A 19,700-nucleotide genomic window follows, 5' to 3' on the forward strand; every position below is an offset into this window, starting at 1 on the left:
AGGGCGTAGGACACCACCACTTTGGTGACCAAATAGGTGCTGTTAATTTTAGTTTTCTTTGTGAGACTGGCAATGATAATATTTATTATTTTCCTTTAAACAAAAAATTTGTTTTTCATATTGATCCTACTTTCTTAGGCGATAAGTTGTGCTTTATTTATTGTTCCATTTTATCAGTGGTATCTTCAGGATGCCTTTGGTATTATGTATTCAGTCACACTTAAGTGATGCCCTTGGTTCCCAGGCTAAGTTCCCAGACTGAAGGCCAAGTTCTCAGGCCTGGTTTCCAGGCTGAGTTTTTAGGCTGGCAGTCATTTTCTCTTGTTTGTGTTGAGCAGTTATTTTATGTCAAAATCCTTCTCACTGCAGTCAAGTTACCTCCGTAACTGCTTCCATCAGGATCGTAACACTAGATACTGTGCATATTCAATGCCAATGCTTGCACAGCATTTTTCAGACAACTTTCTAAAGTAGAGAAAACTGGGAAGTAGAGAAGGACCATGTTCAGTTAACAGGGTAGTGGTAGAGCTATAATTTGGATCTTGTAAGTCTAGGAGTATTTACAGTAGTAGACCAAATAGACACTGAAACTGATTGGGCTATCTGATGTTAAGAACATATATATGTCTTTGTAGGACTAATCACTGTTAATGTAATTTTATAAGACTCTGTCCAGTAAGAAAGGAGGTGAGAGCCTGATAACCTGTCAGATTTGGGTGACACCATGTGATGTCCTAGGAGGAATGTCAAAAGGAAATGTGCCCTCATTTTTAGCACAGACTCTTTAGCAACGGTGTTGTTTATAGTTAAGGAAATTGTTTTCAAAAGAATACACTTAACCTCAGAACACTGTTTTGTTCAGCTTCATTTCTGAGAATTCAAGTTGCTGGTTATCCATTGCAACTATAGGCAGAGGGCAAATTAAATGACAATAAAAGTACAATTTGTTTTTAATTAAAATTGAAAAGCCTACCACAGCAGTACTTTCCACTTTTTTTAAGCTGTAATAAATTAGCATAAATCTGGAATACAATATAAAAATACAAATGGTTTGGAATCTACTCCATTAGTAGGGTAGACAGAAGAAGGCTTTTTAAAATAAAATGATTAAAGTGGAAATTAATTTTTATTTCAGAGTATTGTGACTTCATGTTGATTAATGTGTCAAAAATTAGTATCTTTTATGCCACAGTGCAATTCTGTTGTAGCATAGGTGTAAGGTGAACTTCATGATTAAAGTTCCTGTGATAGGGCATTGACCAATTAAAGCTACCAATTTGTGAACGCCCACTGAAGGTACGAATTACGAAGATATTGCACTCGCTCACACCTTTTTATTTTTCTGTCTGCTGCAGGATGATGAGGAAGAGTCGAGTAGGTTAGAAGCAGATGAGAAGATACTTCTGGATCCTAACAGTGAGGAAGTTTCTGAGAAAGATGCTAAGCAAATCATTGAGTGAGTGTTCTTTAGCTGCTGTTTTTTTTACCTGCCTTTTTGTTATGAATTCTGATTTCTTAGAAGGGGTTTCCCCAAGAATAGCTTGCTGTAGATTACAGTGAGTTCTAGTTGCTTGTCTGGCAAGAACATCTGCAGAAGATGGAATGTAATCATTTGGTATTAATTGTGTGCTCCTAAAAAACACCTGCCTCGCACCATACAGTGTACTTGACAAAGTTTGGGATTTGCACTGTTTCTTTACACATACATCTGTGAGCTACGGTCAAAAAAACTGTATGGCGGTTTGGTTTTGGTTTGTTTGTTTGTGGGAAATTACTTTAGCTCTTTGTCTGCTTTCTAGGACAGCCAAACAAGATGTGGATGATGAATATAGTATGCAATATAGTGCTAGAGGGTCTCAATCCTACTACACTGTTGCACATGCGATCACAGAAAGGGTGGAAAAGCAGTCTTCTCTTCTCATTAATGGCACATTAAAACATTATCAGGTGAGAAATTGAAACATTAGTGTTTAAAATTTGTGTTGTGCTAGATATATTTCAATATAATATTTCAGGTGAAAAAAATAAAAAATTGTTAAGGAGCACAAGAATTCAATTAGGTTAGAAATTGGGAATCATGTGGGCAGAGAAATGGTAGTTACCTATCATAGATAATGTTTTATGTATAGTGCTTGAATAATAATACAACTTTATGCATGTAACATTGTAACTTTTTTTCATTGTAGACCAACAGTTTTGGTTTTGTTATTCTTATTGACCTAGAGTTTCAGTTCTTCTTACTGTTTTTGTCTCTGGTAGTTTAATAATATTTTTCTTCTTTTAATATTTAAAACTTCAGGATTTAATCTTTTAATTAAAATCCCAATATTTCAATTGTAATTGTAATGCACTGATGCATTACAATTTGGAAACAAGGGAAACATTTACTATGGAGGATGGTGTCACATACTCTTTACAGTCATTCAGTGGATTTAATAACTAAGAATTTCTGTTCTGACATAAGCTAAATTCATGTACAATTGAAAATGTCCTTGACAGGTATTTTCAGCAGTTGTGATATTGCGTAGTTTTCTAGGAAGTTCCAGCAACACTCGCATCTTTATGCAGTCAGGCCACTATATTTGTATATCCACATAAAACAAAAAGTAGTACTTATTCACCAAAGTGTCATAAAGATATGTATCTATTTGTACTTGCAAAGAACTAGAAAGAAGGAAGACTGTTTCCTAAGTGTGCAGAGTATTATGATTACAGTCCCTGCTTCCTGTGGTTCTCAGCACTGCCATCAATGCAGTAGCTTGTTTAAGCTAATTAAAATTCAAGTGTTAAGCTGGTTCTCTATTATTGAATCAGTTCAGTATTCCTATATTGAGCTCCTCACAGTGGCACATGGTGGGAGAACAAGCTACAGTGAACATAAGCTGAAACAAGAGGGTTCAGATTGGTTATACAGTGAAACATTGTCCCTGCAAGGACAGCAGAGTAGTGGAGTGGGGTTTCAGAGAGGTTTATCTCCATCCTAGAAGGTTTTCAGTCTTAGACCAGATGAAGCCCAGAGCAACATGGTTGAATCTGCTTTGGGCAGGGGATTGACGTAGTGAGACTGAATTGTTGCATGGTCCTATTTGTTCATAGCAAAACTCCCCCTGAATTTAAATTCTTTGAATTCTTAGCACTTCTAGCTCTCTTGCTTTGAGCCCTCACCTAAAGAGGAAGTTGTCATTCAGTGACTGATTTTGAAAATGCTGGGTTAAATAACCTTTCTGGCACCATTGAGGAGATCTGTTACTAAGACAAGATCTAATCATTCAGAGAAATATGGCACTTTCTCAGCTCTGAGACTTTCTTTATTTTTGCTGCCTCATTGTCAATATGTTGTCTAGCCTTTGCACCAAATGAAACAGTAATTCAACAGTTGCATTCAGCAGCCTTGTTTACTGCATAATCCTGATTCATTGTGTGGCAAGGTTTATTTGGTGCAATAAATGAAGTCAGTGTATAACAATACTAATGCGATGTCTGTATTGGCTTAAAATGCCCATGGACAGGATTGTGACACTTCTTATACTTCCTAAATTCTAATTACTTACACAGAAATGTTATTAATTTATGCAGATCTGTGTACAATTTTTGTGTGTGTTACAGAGCAAAATAATTCAGTCTGTAGAGTCAGACATACTCACAGGGATTACCAATTAGAGCAGGTCCTTCAGCTGCTTAATGTGGTATCTAGCAATTGAATCAGGAGTTTTGTTCTTCCTAGTGTGTTTTTTTTATAGTGATTGCTACCACTAGAAATAAGAGGCACGCTCCTCTAAGGAGCTTTATGGAAGGAGCATTGAGACTTGCCCTTGATTCTAGCAAGAATGTTCTGAAGGAGACTGTTTTGCAGCTGTCCCCTTGTCTCCCTGTACTTCTCTGTCCTCTATATTTCATATGCTTTTTCCATCTTAACTATTTTTTCTGCTTTTCCGAGTTTCTTACTGTTAAGTTGGGTCTGATTGACTTTTCCAGATGTATCAGTGTATGTCAGTGGAGAAAGCTGAATGATACTGAAAGGACAGTGTCCTTATTCTTGTTTCTGAAGCTACTTTGTAAGGGAAGCATACAGTGGCAGAAAAAAATCTGTCAACTCTTGGTGTCTTGAGGTCAGTAAAAGTAGCTTCCAGAGAATTTAGTATCCAAATATAAATCAAACAGCATGTACATAAAGCCAGTAAATCATCAACATTATTTTGAATACTTTCTTGCAGGGGCAACAGAAGGTTACTTCAAACATATATTGCTTTCTCCCTGAACTTTCTCAGATACCATAATTTAGTTCTGTCATTATGCGTGAGACCCACTGAAAGTCTGGCTCTTTGACGCAGAAGCTTAGATTGCACTTCTATGAATGATGTATTAGTTACATACATGGAAGGCCATATGAGAAGGGAATAATCTGTGTCCGGAAATGCAATACTGGGATTGTGCTTTCTAGCAGTACTCCTTAGAATGTAAAACTGTTATGTAGACATTTCTGAGCTATATATCTCTGGCTTCTTTCTAGCTCTGGGATTGTGGTAGTGTATTATTATATAAGGCATAATTGAAGAAAAGGGGGCATTCTTTGACATGTGAAGTTACAGACAGCAAACACTAGATGGACATGTACCACAAGAGGTTCAGAATAACAGTGATGCAGTTGGGAAGTCTGAGGTGGAACAAAATACAAGAAGAGACTTAAAATTAATTTTATTGCACAGACTCAGCAGATTTGGTTTTGGAAGATTTTTATTGAGGCAGACAAATGGTATTAAATATGCATAAAAAGTTTAAAATTTTGTAGTGCTGAAGCTGAAGGACAATCTTGTGTAATGCTGTGTTTCTTCATCAGTCTTACATGTGAGCACCTATGTTGCTTTGTGTACAGTACAAAAAAAACCTTTCTCCATATATAAAGTCTGACTTCATATTTTGAGCTTTACTGGTTCTGAACAGGAGTGGATGACTTCTTTTTCTGTTACCAGAAATTACCTTGAAAGCTTTTGTTGTTGTGTCTGTTGTTGTGGGGGCTGAGGGGTTGGGTAAGTAGGGGAAGAAGAGACACAGGAAAGGGGTTAAGCTAGCCAGGGATTCCCATGCTTCTAAGTACTACTGAAGGAAATCCAGCATCTAAGTAGGCAGGTCATTAGAACCTTTACTTCTGTACTGTCAGTGTTAATTACTTGTATGGGTTTTATATAACACAAATGATTATTCTTCATTTCAGCTCCAGGGACTGGAATGGATGGTTTCACTCTATAATAACAATCTGAATGGAATTTTAGCTGATGAAATGGGACTAGGAAAGACTATACAGACTATTGCACTCATCACTTACTTGATGGAGCACAAAAGACTCAATGGCCCCTATCTCATCATTGTTCCCCTTTCGTAAGTAGAGGATCTCATTCTGTTGTTATCACTGTAAGCATTGCAGATTGCTTTATTAGGAATACACAGTTGTTTTTAACATTACCACAAGTTGCGGTGGCACAGTAGGATTACACTGAGCATGTGTTCTGTACTTCTATTGATCATGTCTTCCCAGGTAATTGTCTAGCATTGGAAGGGTGACCAGATGGCTAATAAAAGCACCTTATTCCATTAGCTTTAATGTTTATTCTTTTAGTGAAATGTGTAGTGAATTTACTGTTAGTTACTCTTAAGCCACAGGGGGGGAATGTTTCTCCTTTAATAGTACATCTTTGCAGATCCCTGTTCTACTTGAATTGTGATATTAAAAATCTGTTGCTTACTTAGTTCTTTAAACAGCTGCCACCCCACCAAATACTATGCAATCATGCTTTACTGATATAGGGTAATCTTTTAAGTACTGGATAGATAGCCCATTGTGTAGTCTTGATGTCTGATCCTCACACCTTGGTCAGCTGACCATATTATGACTGTCATGCCACCTCCTTTTCTTTTTCTGTAGCTTTCCCAGACACTTCTTGTTTTATAGATTTCTTCTAATGCATTTTCCTTTCCCAAAAAAACAAGGTGTGGCTTTCAGTGATCTGAAATACCGTGTTTCAAATAAGAACTGTCAGGCATCGTAAAACAGATGTAGTATCTCAGGGTTTGTTTGTTTTTCTTTGTGTACATGGTAAAAGTCTTGATTTGTATAGAAGTTCCTTGGCCTTTTTGTTAAATAATTCATCTACCGATTGTGCAGAGCATGTAAATGTCTGGAAGGGTTGGCATATATTCATGGTCATCTCTTATGATTTCTTTTTGTGGTATCCTGTCTTCTCACTCTGCTGCATTAGTAGCTAACTAGCATAAATACCACAGATTTGCCTGAGTACAAAAGTATTTTGTGAGTACAAAAGATGAGTTTTAGTATAAGGAGAAACTCTATAACAAAGTTAAAAATAAAGGGAGAATATCATTAACATCGGCTTTCATACAGGCACAGAAAAATTCAAATTTCTTTTAAGTATTCTGAAATGCTTTTATTCTGTTTCTAAAAGAAAGGAGCTGAAATTTATTTTCTGTAGACATCTTAAAAGCCTTCTTTCTCTGCCTTTTCCCTCCTCCAGATTAATAGTTGTTACTGTCATAGGTCCAGTAAATTTAAAAATAAATAAATAGATCTATTTTTGCAATATCATGCTGGCAGCTAGACTAGCTGTTTAAAAAGCTGTTTGTTGTGACCTTATGGCAGAAATGAAGTGCAAAAATGGATCTGCATAGTTTCACTGGGTGGCGATAACATCATTAGAGTGGAAAACAGATGAATGCTATTGCCAACATCATCAAGATATATATGCAAATTTGCAAACTCAGTTTGTGGGTCATAAGTGGCATAAAGTAATATGCAAATCTGTTTTCTGTTCACGGATATCTTTTTGGCCTTAGTATGCTCAAGAATATGAATATTCCTGTAGAATACTATTCTGAATAGATTTTGAAGAGACTCCTGAATGAGATCAGAAACACAGCCTTCCCACTTTGTTTCCTCTTTTCTTTGATGCATGTATTTTATTAGAGTGTACAAAACTTTTTTGTTTTATTTCCTCTTAATTATGTAGTTTGATTACATGGAATGTGTTGAAAGTTAAGCAACTGCTCAGAGGAAATAATTTACTTTACAAATAAATATTATAATTTTTTTTTTATGGTAGGACGTTATCCAACTGGACATACGAATTTGACAAATGGGCCCCTTCTGTGGTTAAGATATCTTACAAGGTTTGATTTGTTTTTATATGATTATAAAGTTGAAGGAATGAAAATACAGCCTATTTTCCCCTGCCTGTGCATGCATTTGTAAGTTGCTTGCCTGTAAAATTTTGTCATATATATCATGTACTAAGCAGTAAGAGTTAACCATCCTAAGAAGATGACTGTAATAAACTATAATTACTTTCAGATAGTGAAATGCAGAAGAAAATTGTTAATTATCACATTGCAAAGCTTCTAATGAGAGTAATACAAATGAGAAATACTTTACATCTTATACTTAGCTGACTACTTTGCTTTTTGGCTGCTGTAGTAATGGTTAAGACAAACAATTAGTAATAAGATGAGACTGCTAGCATATTTTCAGTCTCTCATAAACAAAGTCTTACAATCTAGCAGCCAGTTAGGGAAAGGACTCTGAAGAAGTCTGGAATGTATAAATGTATTGTTTGCAATGCTGTAGGATTACTAGTTCATGTGCTTTCTCTGTCTGCTAATTCATAAAAAGATGGATCTATTTACTTCATCAGAAGAACAAATAACGACTCTCTTGTCTCTTTTAGGGTACACCTGCGATGCGCCGTTCACTTGTTCCTCAGCTTCGAAGTGGAAAATTTAATGTTCTTTTAACTACTTATGAGTACATAATAAAGGACAAACATATCCTTGCTAAGGTAATAATCACTGTCTTTTAACAGCAGGACTTCTAAGATAATGTTTTTTTTCTGCTATGCACCACTTGAAGGTTTTTGTTTTATAGGGAAATCCTGAGTTATTTCATCTTTCAGTAAAGTTAAACCACACTTCTCCATTCCTTTGTTTATGCTCGATTTGTCAGTTACATTTTCTCCCTGTATTCACCGGGATTTTTCTGAATATGGTTAGGTTAGTAATTTTTTGCTGTGCGACTTTATCAGTACTGTAGACCTGCCTGCCCTTGGAAAAATGCATTTTTTTTCTCCTCTCTGCTTAATATCACTTATTCTAATCTGCAGTGCTATGCTTGCTTTTTTCATTCTGTTTTTGATTTGAAGCTCGCTCTTATTAGATCCTTTCCAGCCATGTCATGCTTTTCCTCAGGTAACTAATTATATGTATCATGATTTTGGTTTCCAGACTCTTCACTGCACGTTGCCCAGTTATTAAAGGCTCAAAACTGTCAATAAGGGTTTCTCCAATCTATGTATTTGAAAGCTTTAGTTGAGTGTCAGGCTGTTTCATGTACACACAGAGCAGACTAAGTTGGTATTCGGCCATGTACAGAAAGCATGGACTTACTGTCCCTTTGCTTTTCATTTTCACTTTGTTTCAATCTATTACTTAACTAGATAGATGAGCTATTTTCTCTCTGATACAAAGGCAGTGCATTTTCTTACCATGATTCTGAACCCAGTTTGAGACTATAGAATTTTCCTTTACCTCTACCTTTAACTTGCCCTCCTTTGCTAAAAGATAGGAGGAACAGCACTGTCATGGAAAATGGCATTGGTTAGCATTTATGAAAGTACCAGAGGAATACAAACTGAGGCCTTCCTAGTCATATGGTTCATATGTTCATACATTCATATGCTTTATTGCTGTTGTTTGCAAGTACAGTTTTTTTGACTGAAAATGCTCATGTCCGTTGTTCAAGGTTCTTGTTACGGTCAGATTTATTTGGAGATTTTGTAGTCTTTTTCCTCCTGCCTAAACCATATTCTGACCTTAAAGAGCCAGTCACCTTAAACTCTTTCCCAGAAATGGGGGAAATTAGCTATTTACTGTTGCAATTCAAGTAAGAATTCATACATCAGTGTTGGGTTTAGCATACCTAGTGTATGTTCCTGTTTTTGCTTCTTTTGAGGCCACTGATGCTTCAATAATGATTGTGTTTTTCTTTTTACCTCATAAGTGAGAATGATAAATGTTGCAGGTTTGAAATATTTTTGGTCTACACGTGTTGGAAGGAAATTGACTCTGTGACCTAGCTTTTCCTCTTCTCCTCATTTATTTTTTCAGATTCGATGGAAATATATGATAGTAGATGAAGGCCATCGAATGAAGAACCATCATTGCAAGCTGACTCAGGTCTTGAACACTCATTATGTGGCCCCTAGGCGAATACTGCTGACTGGGACTCCATTACAGAACAAATTGCCTGAACTGTGGGCTCTTCTCAATTTCCTACTCCCAACTATTTTCAAGAGTTGTAGCACCTTTGAACAGTGGTTCAACGCTCCATTTGCCATGACTGGAGAAAGGGTACTGTGGCAGTTTTTTGGTTTTATTTTTTAACATCAGAAACAAAACACTTTGAAAACAAAATGGAGCTTATACAGAAGCAGTAGTGCTTGAACTCTCTCTGATACTTAGGGAATTAACATTAACTAAAAGCCACCTTTTATAATGCCAGAAAAAAATAATATTGAGTATCTCTTCTGGGCTCTGAGTGAGTTTGATTGTAACATACAAGTAATTACTGCACATACTCACCTTTCATGTGAGACAAGACATTACTTAATATACTGAGTTGTCTTGTAGTGACTTTTATAAACTTCTGTAGGTGGATTTAAATGAGGAAGAAACTATTCTGATCATCCGTCGTCTCCACAAAGTACTCCGACCCTTCTTGCTGAGAAGACTGAAGAAAGAGGTTGAGTCTCAACTACCAGAAAAGGTTTGCAATGAGAGGAGTTGTGGAAGGGCTTTAATACTTTTTCTAAGCGTTAAGTAATGTTTCTTTTTCAGTTTTACTTTACAGAAGACTTTACTAGCATGTATTATTACTGTGGTTTGTTTATAACTTCTTGCAAAGAAAGCTCGCACCTGAGAAATTCTGAATACCTGAAGCTTCTGCATTCTCAGGCTTCATCCTTATTCTTACAGCTTTAATTCTAGTTGTAGTTATCCATGGTTTATATAAGGCCTGCTACTTATTTCCGTAGGAATTGGTTTCAAATTGTAAATGAGTTGACCATACACTGAGAATTAGATTCTGTCCTGTCTATTCCCCTCTTCCTTTCCTACACCTTTCCCCCAATTGCGTAGAACCTTTTCCTCTCAACTATTTCACAGAAATCCCTAAAGGATTTCTGGACATTATTAAGCAGGCACAATTTAATCCTAAATTAATATTCCAGGAGTTTTGAGTTCTGTGAAGTGGCTTGTTAATATTGCACAAGTTTTTGTTTATTTTTTCAATTCTCAGTATTTAGCGTTGTAACTCAGAAGGTAAAATTCTCCGATTCAAAAGATCATTATCTGTGGGCAATGCCTTACCATGTCTTCCTCTGCAATCTTATATCAACTTTCCCTTTCACCCTTCCCAAAATGACAACAGCAACTAAATTAAAAAAAAAAAAAAAAAAAAAAAGTAAATTTTAAGGTGAGATAGGAAAAATTTGTTTCTAAAGTCTGCTGTGTTAACACCATACTAAAAATAAAATTTTCGTGTGGTGTGTTTTGAGTTGACTACCACTGGCTGAATGAACAAATAACTCTGTACGGATGATCAGTGACAGTAATTAAAGGAAAAGCTTATTTTCAAATTCTTTCTTATCTTTGGAGTATTGTGAACACTTCTGTTGTGAGTTTCTGTTCCTCCAACTGTCAGATGCTCAGTATCCTCTTATGGAATATGTATTTGAGAAGGAAATATAAATTGAAAAATTTTAAGTTAGTTTAGAAATACTATTGAAAATGTTAGTTCTATTCTGATTTCTGCCACTTAAAGCCACAGTATTTGATAAATCCATTATTAGGCATTGGGGATGTAGGAGTTAGGAGCTGCATACAGATTGGTACTCAGTGCTCTTCTATGAGTTGATCTTCTTGTCCTTTTGAGATGAAAATAACATGATAATTTTTATTCTGTTTATTAATTATTAGGCACTTTACTCTTTTAATAATCCCTTACAAGATATCTAGCCATTAATCTAGCTTTATTTTGTGATTATTTTTCTTTTGTGTCACTTATTAAAAATGTAGCTAAAATCTGGAAATTGGATAATATAAAAAATGGGTTAAATTAGGGTATGAAATCCTGTGTTACTGTATTTAAGGATAGTATGCAGTCAAAACTTGCTTTAGTATGGATAGGAAACTAAACTGATTACGGGGATCATACAGTGTTTCATTAATTCCCTGTATTTTTAGTTGATATGGAGAAAATATTTCCACTCGTTTCGGCAAGCATAATGCTAGATAAGCAGTGTAAGGTATACTTAGTCTTACTGGCTAGGTGAACAGTGATGATGTTTTTATTATGCTGTGCAGACATAATACTGTACACAGGCTATTAAACCTACAGGGTTTTTTAAGCTACATGTTAAATAAACATTAAAATAAAATTCATTAAAAATATTTTTAATCGTTAAAATTGCAGAATGAGAAACAAATGTTTGGCAATTCTACAGTTATATTTTTAGAATCCACCTGTCTAATAATTGTGACTCTCATAGAGAAACTTTTGAGATACTTATTGCTATGCTTGCACTTGAATTGCTGCTCACTGAAATCAAAGGTGCTGTTAGGTTATAGATAAGAGTAATAGTTTTTTGTTTTGTGTTTTAGGATGACAAGAACCTGCAGTTAGATCCTGCTAAAGTTATTATGTCAGTGTATTTCTGTACTGTTTTTTACACTAGGTGGAATATGTGATCAAATGTGATATGTCAGCTCTTCAGAAGATCCTGTACCGTCACATGCAAGCCAAGGGAATCCTTCTTACAGATGGTTCTGAGAAAGACAAGAAGGTACAAAAGAAAGACTAGATAGAACAAATCGGAAACAATGTATTAAAGTTACATGCTAACTGTATGATTTCTGTTTCATAAAATTAATATGTAAGCTCTTACTACATATACCTCTCATGGGAAATAAAATCTGTATCAGACGTACCTGTTTGAAAAGACTTCAGCTTTTATTCTCTATTCACGTGGAAAAATACTACTTGTATTCACTGTACATAGTATATTATACATTTCTGCAAATAGATGATATTTGAAAAAACAAACAAACCAAACAAACAGCACTTCCCTTGGCTGAGTTTAATCAAATAAGTTATCTGAATAATTGCAACTGTGGCAGCACTGGCTACAGGAGGTTATTCATCTTATCTTCCAGAACTATTAGTTAAGTATAAACCTTGTTTTGGCTAGCCAGGGTTTTATGCCTGCATTTGTACTTAATTAATCTGTTAATAAAAAAGTTTTTAAAAGAACAGTAGGATTCAAAGTCATATAATTGGATATTAGAATACATATTAATACATTCTGATTATGCCATCATTAGTCTTGACCCACTTGACCCAGTTAATATAGAGGAAACAGGTTGCCATCCATTGGTTTACATGTGTATATAAAATACGCTATAATAAATGTGAAATACATTGAATTCACCATGAGAGTTCATAGATTAAGAGACTGTACAGAACAGCTTGAATGTAGGTTTGTATTCATGCCAGAACCCTAATAGGCCCCATTATGTGCATTTTACTGATATGTTGTGATCGCATACTATCTTTCCAGCATTCTTTTGCAGATGCATTTGTACAGTGGGTGGCATTTGGTATTTTATTTTACCTTGCTTGTTTGATGCAGATTGTTTACTCTGCAGTTGATTATTCAAATTCCAGACAAAGCTGGTACTTACTGTTGGATATTGGCATTGAAATCCATAGTTTGAGTGCTTTGGAAACATTAATTTATGTTATTTTGTTGTATTTTAAATGAAATTTTGTAGTTTGTCTGTCCTTTTGTTCTACACATTTTAATTTTGCATCACGGTGTCCTACTTCTTTCATGTTCTGGTCTCTTTCCTTTCATTCTCCATCTCAGAGTCTTCCAATAATGCTTCTATACTGAGCGTTTTGTTTATTCATTTCAGATTGCCCCTGCAGTTTTCTCAACACCTCCCTCTCCTCCCTTTCACCTTCCTTTTTTTTTTTTTTTTCTTTTCTGTAACTGTTTCATTAGGCTGTGTTATCCATACTACTTGTTACCAGCAGAGGAAGTGCTTATGGAGTGCTCTTGGCTTCAGTTACTAAAGAACTAGCGTTAGTAAAAAAAAAAAAAAAAAAAAAAAAAAAAAGTCCCGTCTTTCTGCAAATCCAGTCTGCACACAGTTCAGATTAGAGAGGATTTGTAGAGTTGCAAAGCTCTAGGGAATAATTCTTAGAACAAATACAAACTACATTGTGAAGCAAATTTGAGAGGAATTTCAGAAGAATAAAAGCAAGTTTAATATATTGGGAGTGCCTCTTCAGATAAAAAATCCCTGCTCTTTTTGTTATGATTTTAGTTTTAGATTTAGAAGTTATGATTTTATTGTACTTTCCAGGGAAGAGTAGAGTATTAGGAGTATATAATATAATAGAACAGTGTACTTTTTCTGTATTAGCTAATTTTATTTTATTTATATTAGTACATAATTTTACTCTTGAAAATTGCTAAATTGCTTTCACTGAGATTTTTTTTTTTCAAATAAATCTGAATAAATTGTTCAGTAAGCTTGGAATATTGTGGCAAATTTGATTGCAGTTTCATAACATCACAGCAAATCAAAATGGAATCTGAAAGTGACTAATGTTTGGCAGTGTTGATGTAATATGATGATACCAAACATGTGTCCAGCAGGTGCAACTGAACTGCAGCTGTACAGCTTAGTACCTAGTAATACTTTAGTGTTGTTCAGAGGGCATTGTGTCTTATGGCTGAATTGAGTATTGTCTGAATTCAGTCCTGCTTCTCAAAAGGATTTGCTATGGAGTAGGTTTTGAAAATACAGTTGGTAAAATATCGGGATGTCTCATGTAATGTGCTTACCTAGCCTTTTCACTATGTCTTGCCTTGAATTTTGACTTGTCTTGGAAGGAGAATCACATTGTGATTCTCTTTAACCTTATAAGGTTAAAGGTAGAAGAGGAGACACTGTAGAACTGAAAAGCATCCAGCTAGTACTATTTTCTGCTAGGAGGGTTCAGACCCAAAGTAATTCATATGGTTTCAAGCAGTAAGCAGGACAGAAGATGTGCTGCTTCTTACTGTGAATATGAGACAGAATGCATTTTGCAAATTATTTCCAGGTCTTCCTTTTACATTTTGAAGTATCTTTATGATAGGTGAAATTATACAGCAAGGTAACTAGCTTATAGTTTTTGTTGATTTTTTTTTTTCTGAAAATGATTTGGTGTTTGGGTTAGAGGTAGAGGTATTTTTATACCTGAATCTAAAAATATCTTTTTAAAAACTACGAAATTAGATTCATCACTTGATTTGCCTTGTTTATCCTCATAGGGAAAAGGTGGTGCAAAAACTCTAATGAACACTATCATGCAACTGAGAAAGATATGCAATCACCCATATATGTTTCAACACATTGAGGTAAGATTGCCAGGTTTGATTTTGAGAGTTGTTTTTATTCAGATGGCTAGTATAACAGAAAACTTCTGTTGGAGCTTCTGTGCGTGGGAGGGAGCAACTCTATCCATGTTGTTTGTGCTGGAGTTCGTTGTATTTAGAAAAAAATGGATGAACCACCAGCTTTTTATTGGCAATCTAAAGTCCAGTCTTAAAGTATTTAGTCTTTTGGTGGTGCTGTTTTAAAATGTGACTTTTTATTTGAATTCAAGACATTCCAGAGCAACTTAACATCTACTTAGACTTAATTTACAACATAGAGATACTAGTTCAAAATGCAAATGGTAGGATCTTTAAAACTAGCAGACTGCTGATCTCTTACCGTGTTTGCCAAAATTGTCCTATTTCCACCTTGTTTTTTTAGTATAGCGTCTACTATACTAGTAGAGCTATACTAGTATATAGCATCTCTCAGTAGGACCCAAACTACATAAATTTGTTTATGTATATATAGAAAGTGTCATAAATATCTGATGTGGAGCTACATTTGTATCTAAATGAACAAGTACCTATGATGTTGTAGTTTTTACTGTTTGTTCTTCTGGATACTAATTTATGAAATTGAGTAATTTGAAAATCGCTCTTCCGGTAATTACTATAAATTATAAACATTCTACTGTATCTGTAATCTGGTAAGATATATGCTGACAGAAATTACTCCTGCAGACCATGAATTTCAAATAATAGCAGTACAGGAAAACATTAAGCAGAGGACTAGTGCTACAGGGTGTATTCTAAGAGTGTGACCATAATGGAAGTGAAACACCAACATACGTGTATTTAATTTAATTGAAATAAGGATGCTTAATTTTGGTTTCTGATGGAGTCTGTAATAATCTGTTCAATGTTTTTAACTCTGCAGGAGTCCTTTGCTGAACATTTAGGCTACTCAAATGGTGTCATCAATGGGTAACTCTCTTCTTTTTCCTTCTTTTTCATATATGATGTACTGGAACCACTACGTCACATCCTTGTTCTAGAAGATACGTGCTAACAAATTTAAGTGGTTTCTAAATTAAATCAGTCATAGAAATACTGTTATTAAGAAGACTCCTAATCAACATAAAGCTATCTCTATAGTATTCCCTCCCTCCGCAAGAGGATGTTCTCGCTTGAAGAGTTATTTCCTCTCTGAATTAGCAATTAAACATTTTTATTGGTTTTCAGTGGTAATGAGGATTTTTCCTTTGAGTAATGCTGGATCTGTGCTCTGTCACTAATTTCTGAACAAGAAAGTTGTTTCTCTGACTAATGTCAAGGAGTCTTGTATCATAAAGAGAAGCATTCACCTTAAACAGATAATGGTAATAGGAACCTGAAGATGAATAGGAACCTAAAGACTGTCTTTAACATCAGACAGGATCCTTCTCTTCCATGAAATTCCATTTCTTGGAGTTGGATTATACATGTCAGAAATATTTCTGGTTTTATAGAAAGTGTATTTTGTATTGTGTCAAGGGCCTTTTTAATACTAATCTATACATCCAGGAGGATCTGTCTAGAAGTTCTTACATGCTTGACTGGATGTCTAAATAGTTGTACAGCTACTTTGTCCCTTTTCTTATATAAGGCCAGCTACAACTCTCCTGTCATTCTGCTAATCCAGGCTAAAAAGTAGACTTTGAAAGATGAATGTCCAAACATTTACTGTATGCCACAGAGTAAAACTGAAAGCTTTCCAAAGTCTTTGTGCTGCTTCTGAACTATTGTGTTTCTCATGTGTCATCTGATTACACCTATCTGCACAACTGAGACCTCTCCTGTGCAAAATTCTTTTATGATGGATTTCACATGTGCCAACTTGTATCATTTGTTCATACTGAAGCATAACTAAAGTTTAGTGGTGAAAAATAATTCATATTAAATTTAATTTGTACAATTCTCAGTATACTATTTTTAAGTAGTATTATTTACTATATAAGCTATTACTATATTAGTAAATATTATTTACTATATATACTATTATTACTACCCCTTATACTATTATTAGTAAATATTATTATTTATTATACGAAATGGGAAATAGGATTTCAAATTTGGGGTATCAGCCTCTGAAGGATGAAAAGGAGTAGATGATTTGTGTATGTTGAGCATACTCACTGTGTTAGTCTGTATACACACTTTGTCAGACACAAGTGTAAAAATTCTAGCTCAGAAGCAATTGTACAAAGAAAAAAATAGAGCATTAAGACTACTGGGAAGATAAGTGTCACCCATTGTCCTTCTTGTGGAGACAGAAGATTGCTGGATTAGGTTAGCATTGGCTAAGCAGATGACTGTTCTGAGGATTGCTTCCATCATTCTTTTAACCACATCCACATTTTACTGTTTTATTCCATGTCTACTGTGTCCATTTGAGGGCTGTCTCACTTGTCTATGCACATGGTAATGCAGAGCTTTTGAAATTTCAGAAAATAATTCAGAGTTAGCAGGATAATGTGGTATTTTCTCATTCTGAACAAAAGCAAAATTATGTTATTCCTAAACTGAATTCAAATACATATCATTCTGAATTCTTCATAAAAACATTTCCCTTTAGCATTCCATCTCTCAAAGCTCAAGAGTGTTCTTAGCTCTTGACCTGCATGAAAAGGAAATTCCCTTTACTTAGTTAAAGATTGCCAGTAGAAATTAGTTGGTATCAGGATGTGCTCAGTGTAATGGTCAAGTGTTTAATATTATGAAGAATGCTCATAGGTAGGTGACTTGCTTATCAGAGGCAAATGACAGCCTTATGATGTATGCAAATGGCTTAGCATTTTCTCAGTAGTATGGACTTCAGTTTATGAAGAAACTTAAGGAGAATTCTTATCACATTATATTTTATGTCTGTATATAGGAAGGCAGAGGAGGCACAGGACGCATATCTAAGGCAAAGTATACCAGTACTAGAAGTGTTATGCAAGGATTTTATGACCCTCTATCCCTTTCAGGAGAACAGTCAGAGAAGATTGTAAACTGACATCTTCCCTTCTCCTTATTTTGAAACTACATGGATACCATCTGAAATTTATTGGAATGACTCTTCAGAGATACCATGTAGGATTTTCTCCTCTTCCATGTTCTTTTTGCCTCGTTCTTTTATCTCTTTACCATCTTTATTCAAAATTAAAGTAGCACTTCTTTCATTAGTTATTCAAAAGGAAAGAGACTGATTTTCTTGGCACTTCTTCATCCAACTGTCTGTAGATGGTTGCCTTTAAAGGAAAGGTGTGTATCTTCCACCTGACCTCGTTCTTATTCATACTGTAATGACACTTCTTGTATTGATTTCTTCACTAGTTCAGCAGACCACTTGGTTCCTAAACAGTTTTGTCTTTTGCTGAGTGCATACCTGTGTATGCAAATCAGAATGCTGGATATCTTGTGGACTTGAGTATATAGTTACTAATGATAAGTCATATTTCTAGAGTACAGAGTCAAGATTAGAAAAAAACTTTTGTGAAATTTATTTTCATGAAGTATTATCACTGTCATGATGATTTAGTTGTCCTCTTGACTTACTCATTTTCTTAGTTATGGCTTGCATTTAGGCAATAAGAGCATGTTTTGCAATTCGTAGTATAGAAGAGAAAAAAGCAGTTAAAGCTACTAAACATCATGCAAGTCTGTTAAGGGTGCATGTTTGAAGTATCAGACTTCTCCCATTATCTGTGTATATATATTCCAGTTTGGAATGCATTGATTCCATGCACATAGTAGTAAAGTGGGAAGGGAGTTGTTTCCAACATACACCTGATGAGTGCAACTTGTAGGTGCCAAAAATGCCAAATGAAAGCAAAAATAGCAGGTGAATATCTTAACCGATACAAGACTTACCTTGCTGAGAAATAATTTTTGGTTTTTGGAACTGAATTCTGTTTTCGCTATTTATCATAAAAGTAGATGTTCCACATGGTTGAAGGTCCACAAAGTTTATATAACTAAAGAAAAAATTCTTGTTTCCTTTCCAAACAAAAATTCATGTAGGTGCTTATTTTTATTTTAATCAATGTAAACAATTTGAAAGAGAGAAAAGTGCTACTAGTCTTGTTTATCTTAAGTGAATGTCTCTGTTAAACTCCGACATGTTAATGACTAAAATTTGTCTAATTGCAGGCTCATTCTGGCATTTACTGTGCTTTTTCTCTTTAACAGAGCTGAACTTTATCGGGCCTCAGGGAAGTTTGAGCTACTTGATCGTATTCTACCAAAGTTACGAGCTACTAACCATCGAGTGCTTCTTTTCTGTCAAATGACATCACTCATGACCATTATGGAAGACTACTTCGCCTTTCGAAATTTCCTTTACCTGCGTCTCGATGGTGAGCTGAATGAAAACAGAGAATAAAGAAGTTAGGAGCTGGCATGCTTGATTAGTTTGGGTCATGGGACACCTGGGTTCTCTTCCTAGTATGCCAGTGGTGTCATGTAACTATACAAAAGTGCAAGCAGGTTCAAAAATGATTCAACAAATCCATGAAGGGAGTCTGCAAGGGTATTTGTCATGAAGATATGGCTACAGACCACTAAGCTACACTACACTAGAATTCTCCCTTTTACAGCGAAGATACTGAGCAGGGTGTTACTTTGCTTCTCTCAGTAGAACTGATCTTAAATATTTCTGTCTCCTTGTCTTTTTGACTGTTTTTTTTGTTTGTTTGTTTGTTTGCTTGTTTTTCATCTGTTTAACCTGCAAGCCATTAGACTGAGGGATTGTTCTGAAGAATGCTTGGGTCTGTTCCTGGCATGCAGATTTGTGGAGATCAGCAGTCCAAGGTCCCAATCAGTTGTCACTGCCTAAGTTGCCTGAAAATATTCTCATGATGAGAGGTGTTAATGCCAATGTTCTGGCTAGATTCCAGTGAAATTAATTGATTGGTGCCTATTTAGAGTACCATTGTCATTCTACACAGGGTAGCAGAATTTGAATTTCAGGTAAAGTGGTACCTATAGATTTCTCTCTGAATTTCAGAGGAAGGTCAGCAGCCTCAATTATATCTCAACATGTGGATAAGCTTTATTACCTGTAAATGCAAAAAGCATTTAGAAACATAATGGAGGAATATCAAAAAGAAAATAACTAAGAACTGCAAGTCCTGTCTGAAACTTTAACCTATTTGAAAGAAGTTTCAATTTTGGCCTTCTTCCATG

General features: G+C 35.2%; 1 protein-coding gene across 5 annotated transcripts in view; it reads left to right on the forward strand.

Moving 5' to 3' along the window:
* SMARCA2 (SWI/SNF related BAF chromatin remodeling complex subunit ATPase 2) overlaps nt 1-19,700 on the forward strand; it is a 120,176-nt gene that overhangs the window by 49,111 nt on the left and 51,365 nt on the right. For all 5 annotated transcript variants that reach the window (XM_082783242.1, XM_082783240.1, XM_082783239.1 and 2 more), the window contains 11 exons: nt 1,356-1,456; nt 1,800-1,947; nt 5,213-5,376; nt 7,113-7,179; nt 7,734-7,844; nt 9,169-9,411; nt 9,713-9,826; nt 11,796-11,903; nt 14,445-14,531; nt 15,430-15,476; nt 18,705-18,871. In XM_082783242.1, coding sequence (XP_082639368.1) covers nt 1,356-1,456; nt 1,800-1,947; nt 5,213-5,376; nt 7,113-7,179; nt 7,734-7,844; nt 9,169-9,411; nt 9,713-9,826; nt 11,796-11,903; nt 14,445-14,531; nt 15,430-15,476; nt 18,705-18,871 — 1,357 coding nt within the window. The remainder of the gene's footprint in view (nt 1-1,355; nt 1,457-1,799; nt 1,948-5,212; nt 5,377-7,112; nt 7,180-7,733; nt 7,845-9,168; nt 9,412-9,712; nt 9,827-11,795; nt 11,904-14,444; nt 14,532-15,429; nt 15,477-18,704; nt 18,872-19,700) is intronic.

Source organism: Aythya marila (genome assembly GCF_965140915.1).
Source record: "Aythya marila genome assembly, chromosome: Z".
Classification (NCBI taxonomy): Eukaryota; Metazoa; Chordata; class Aves; order Anseriformes; family Anatidae; genus Aythya; species Aythya marila.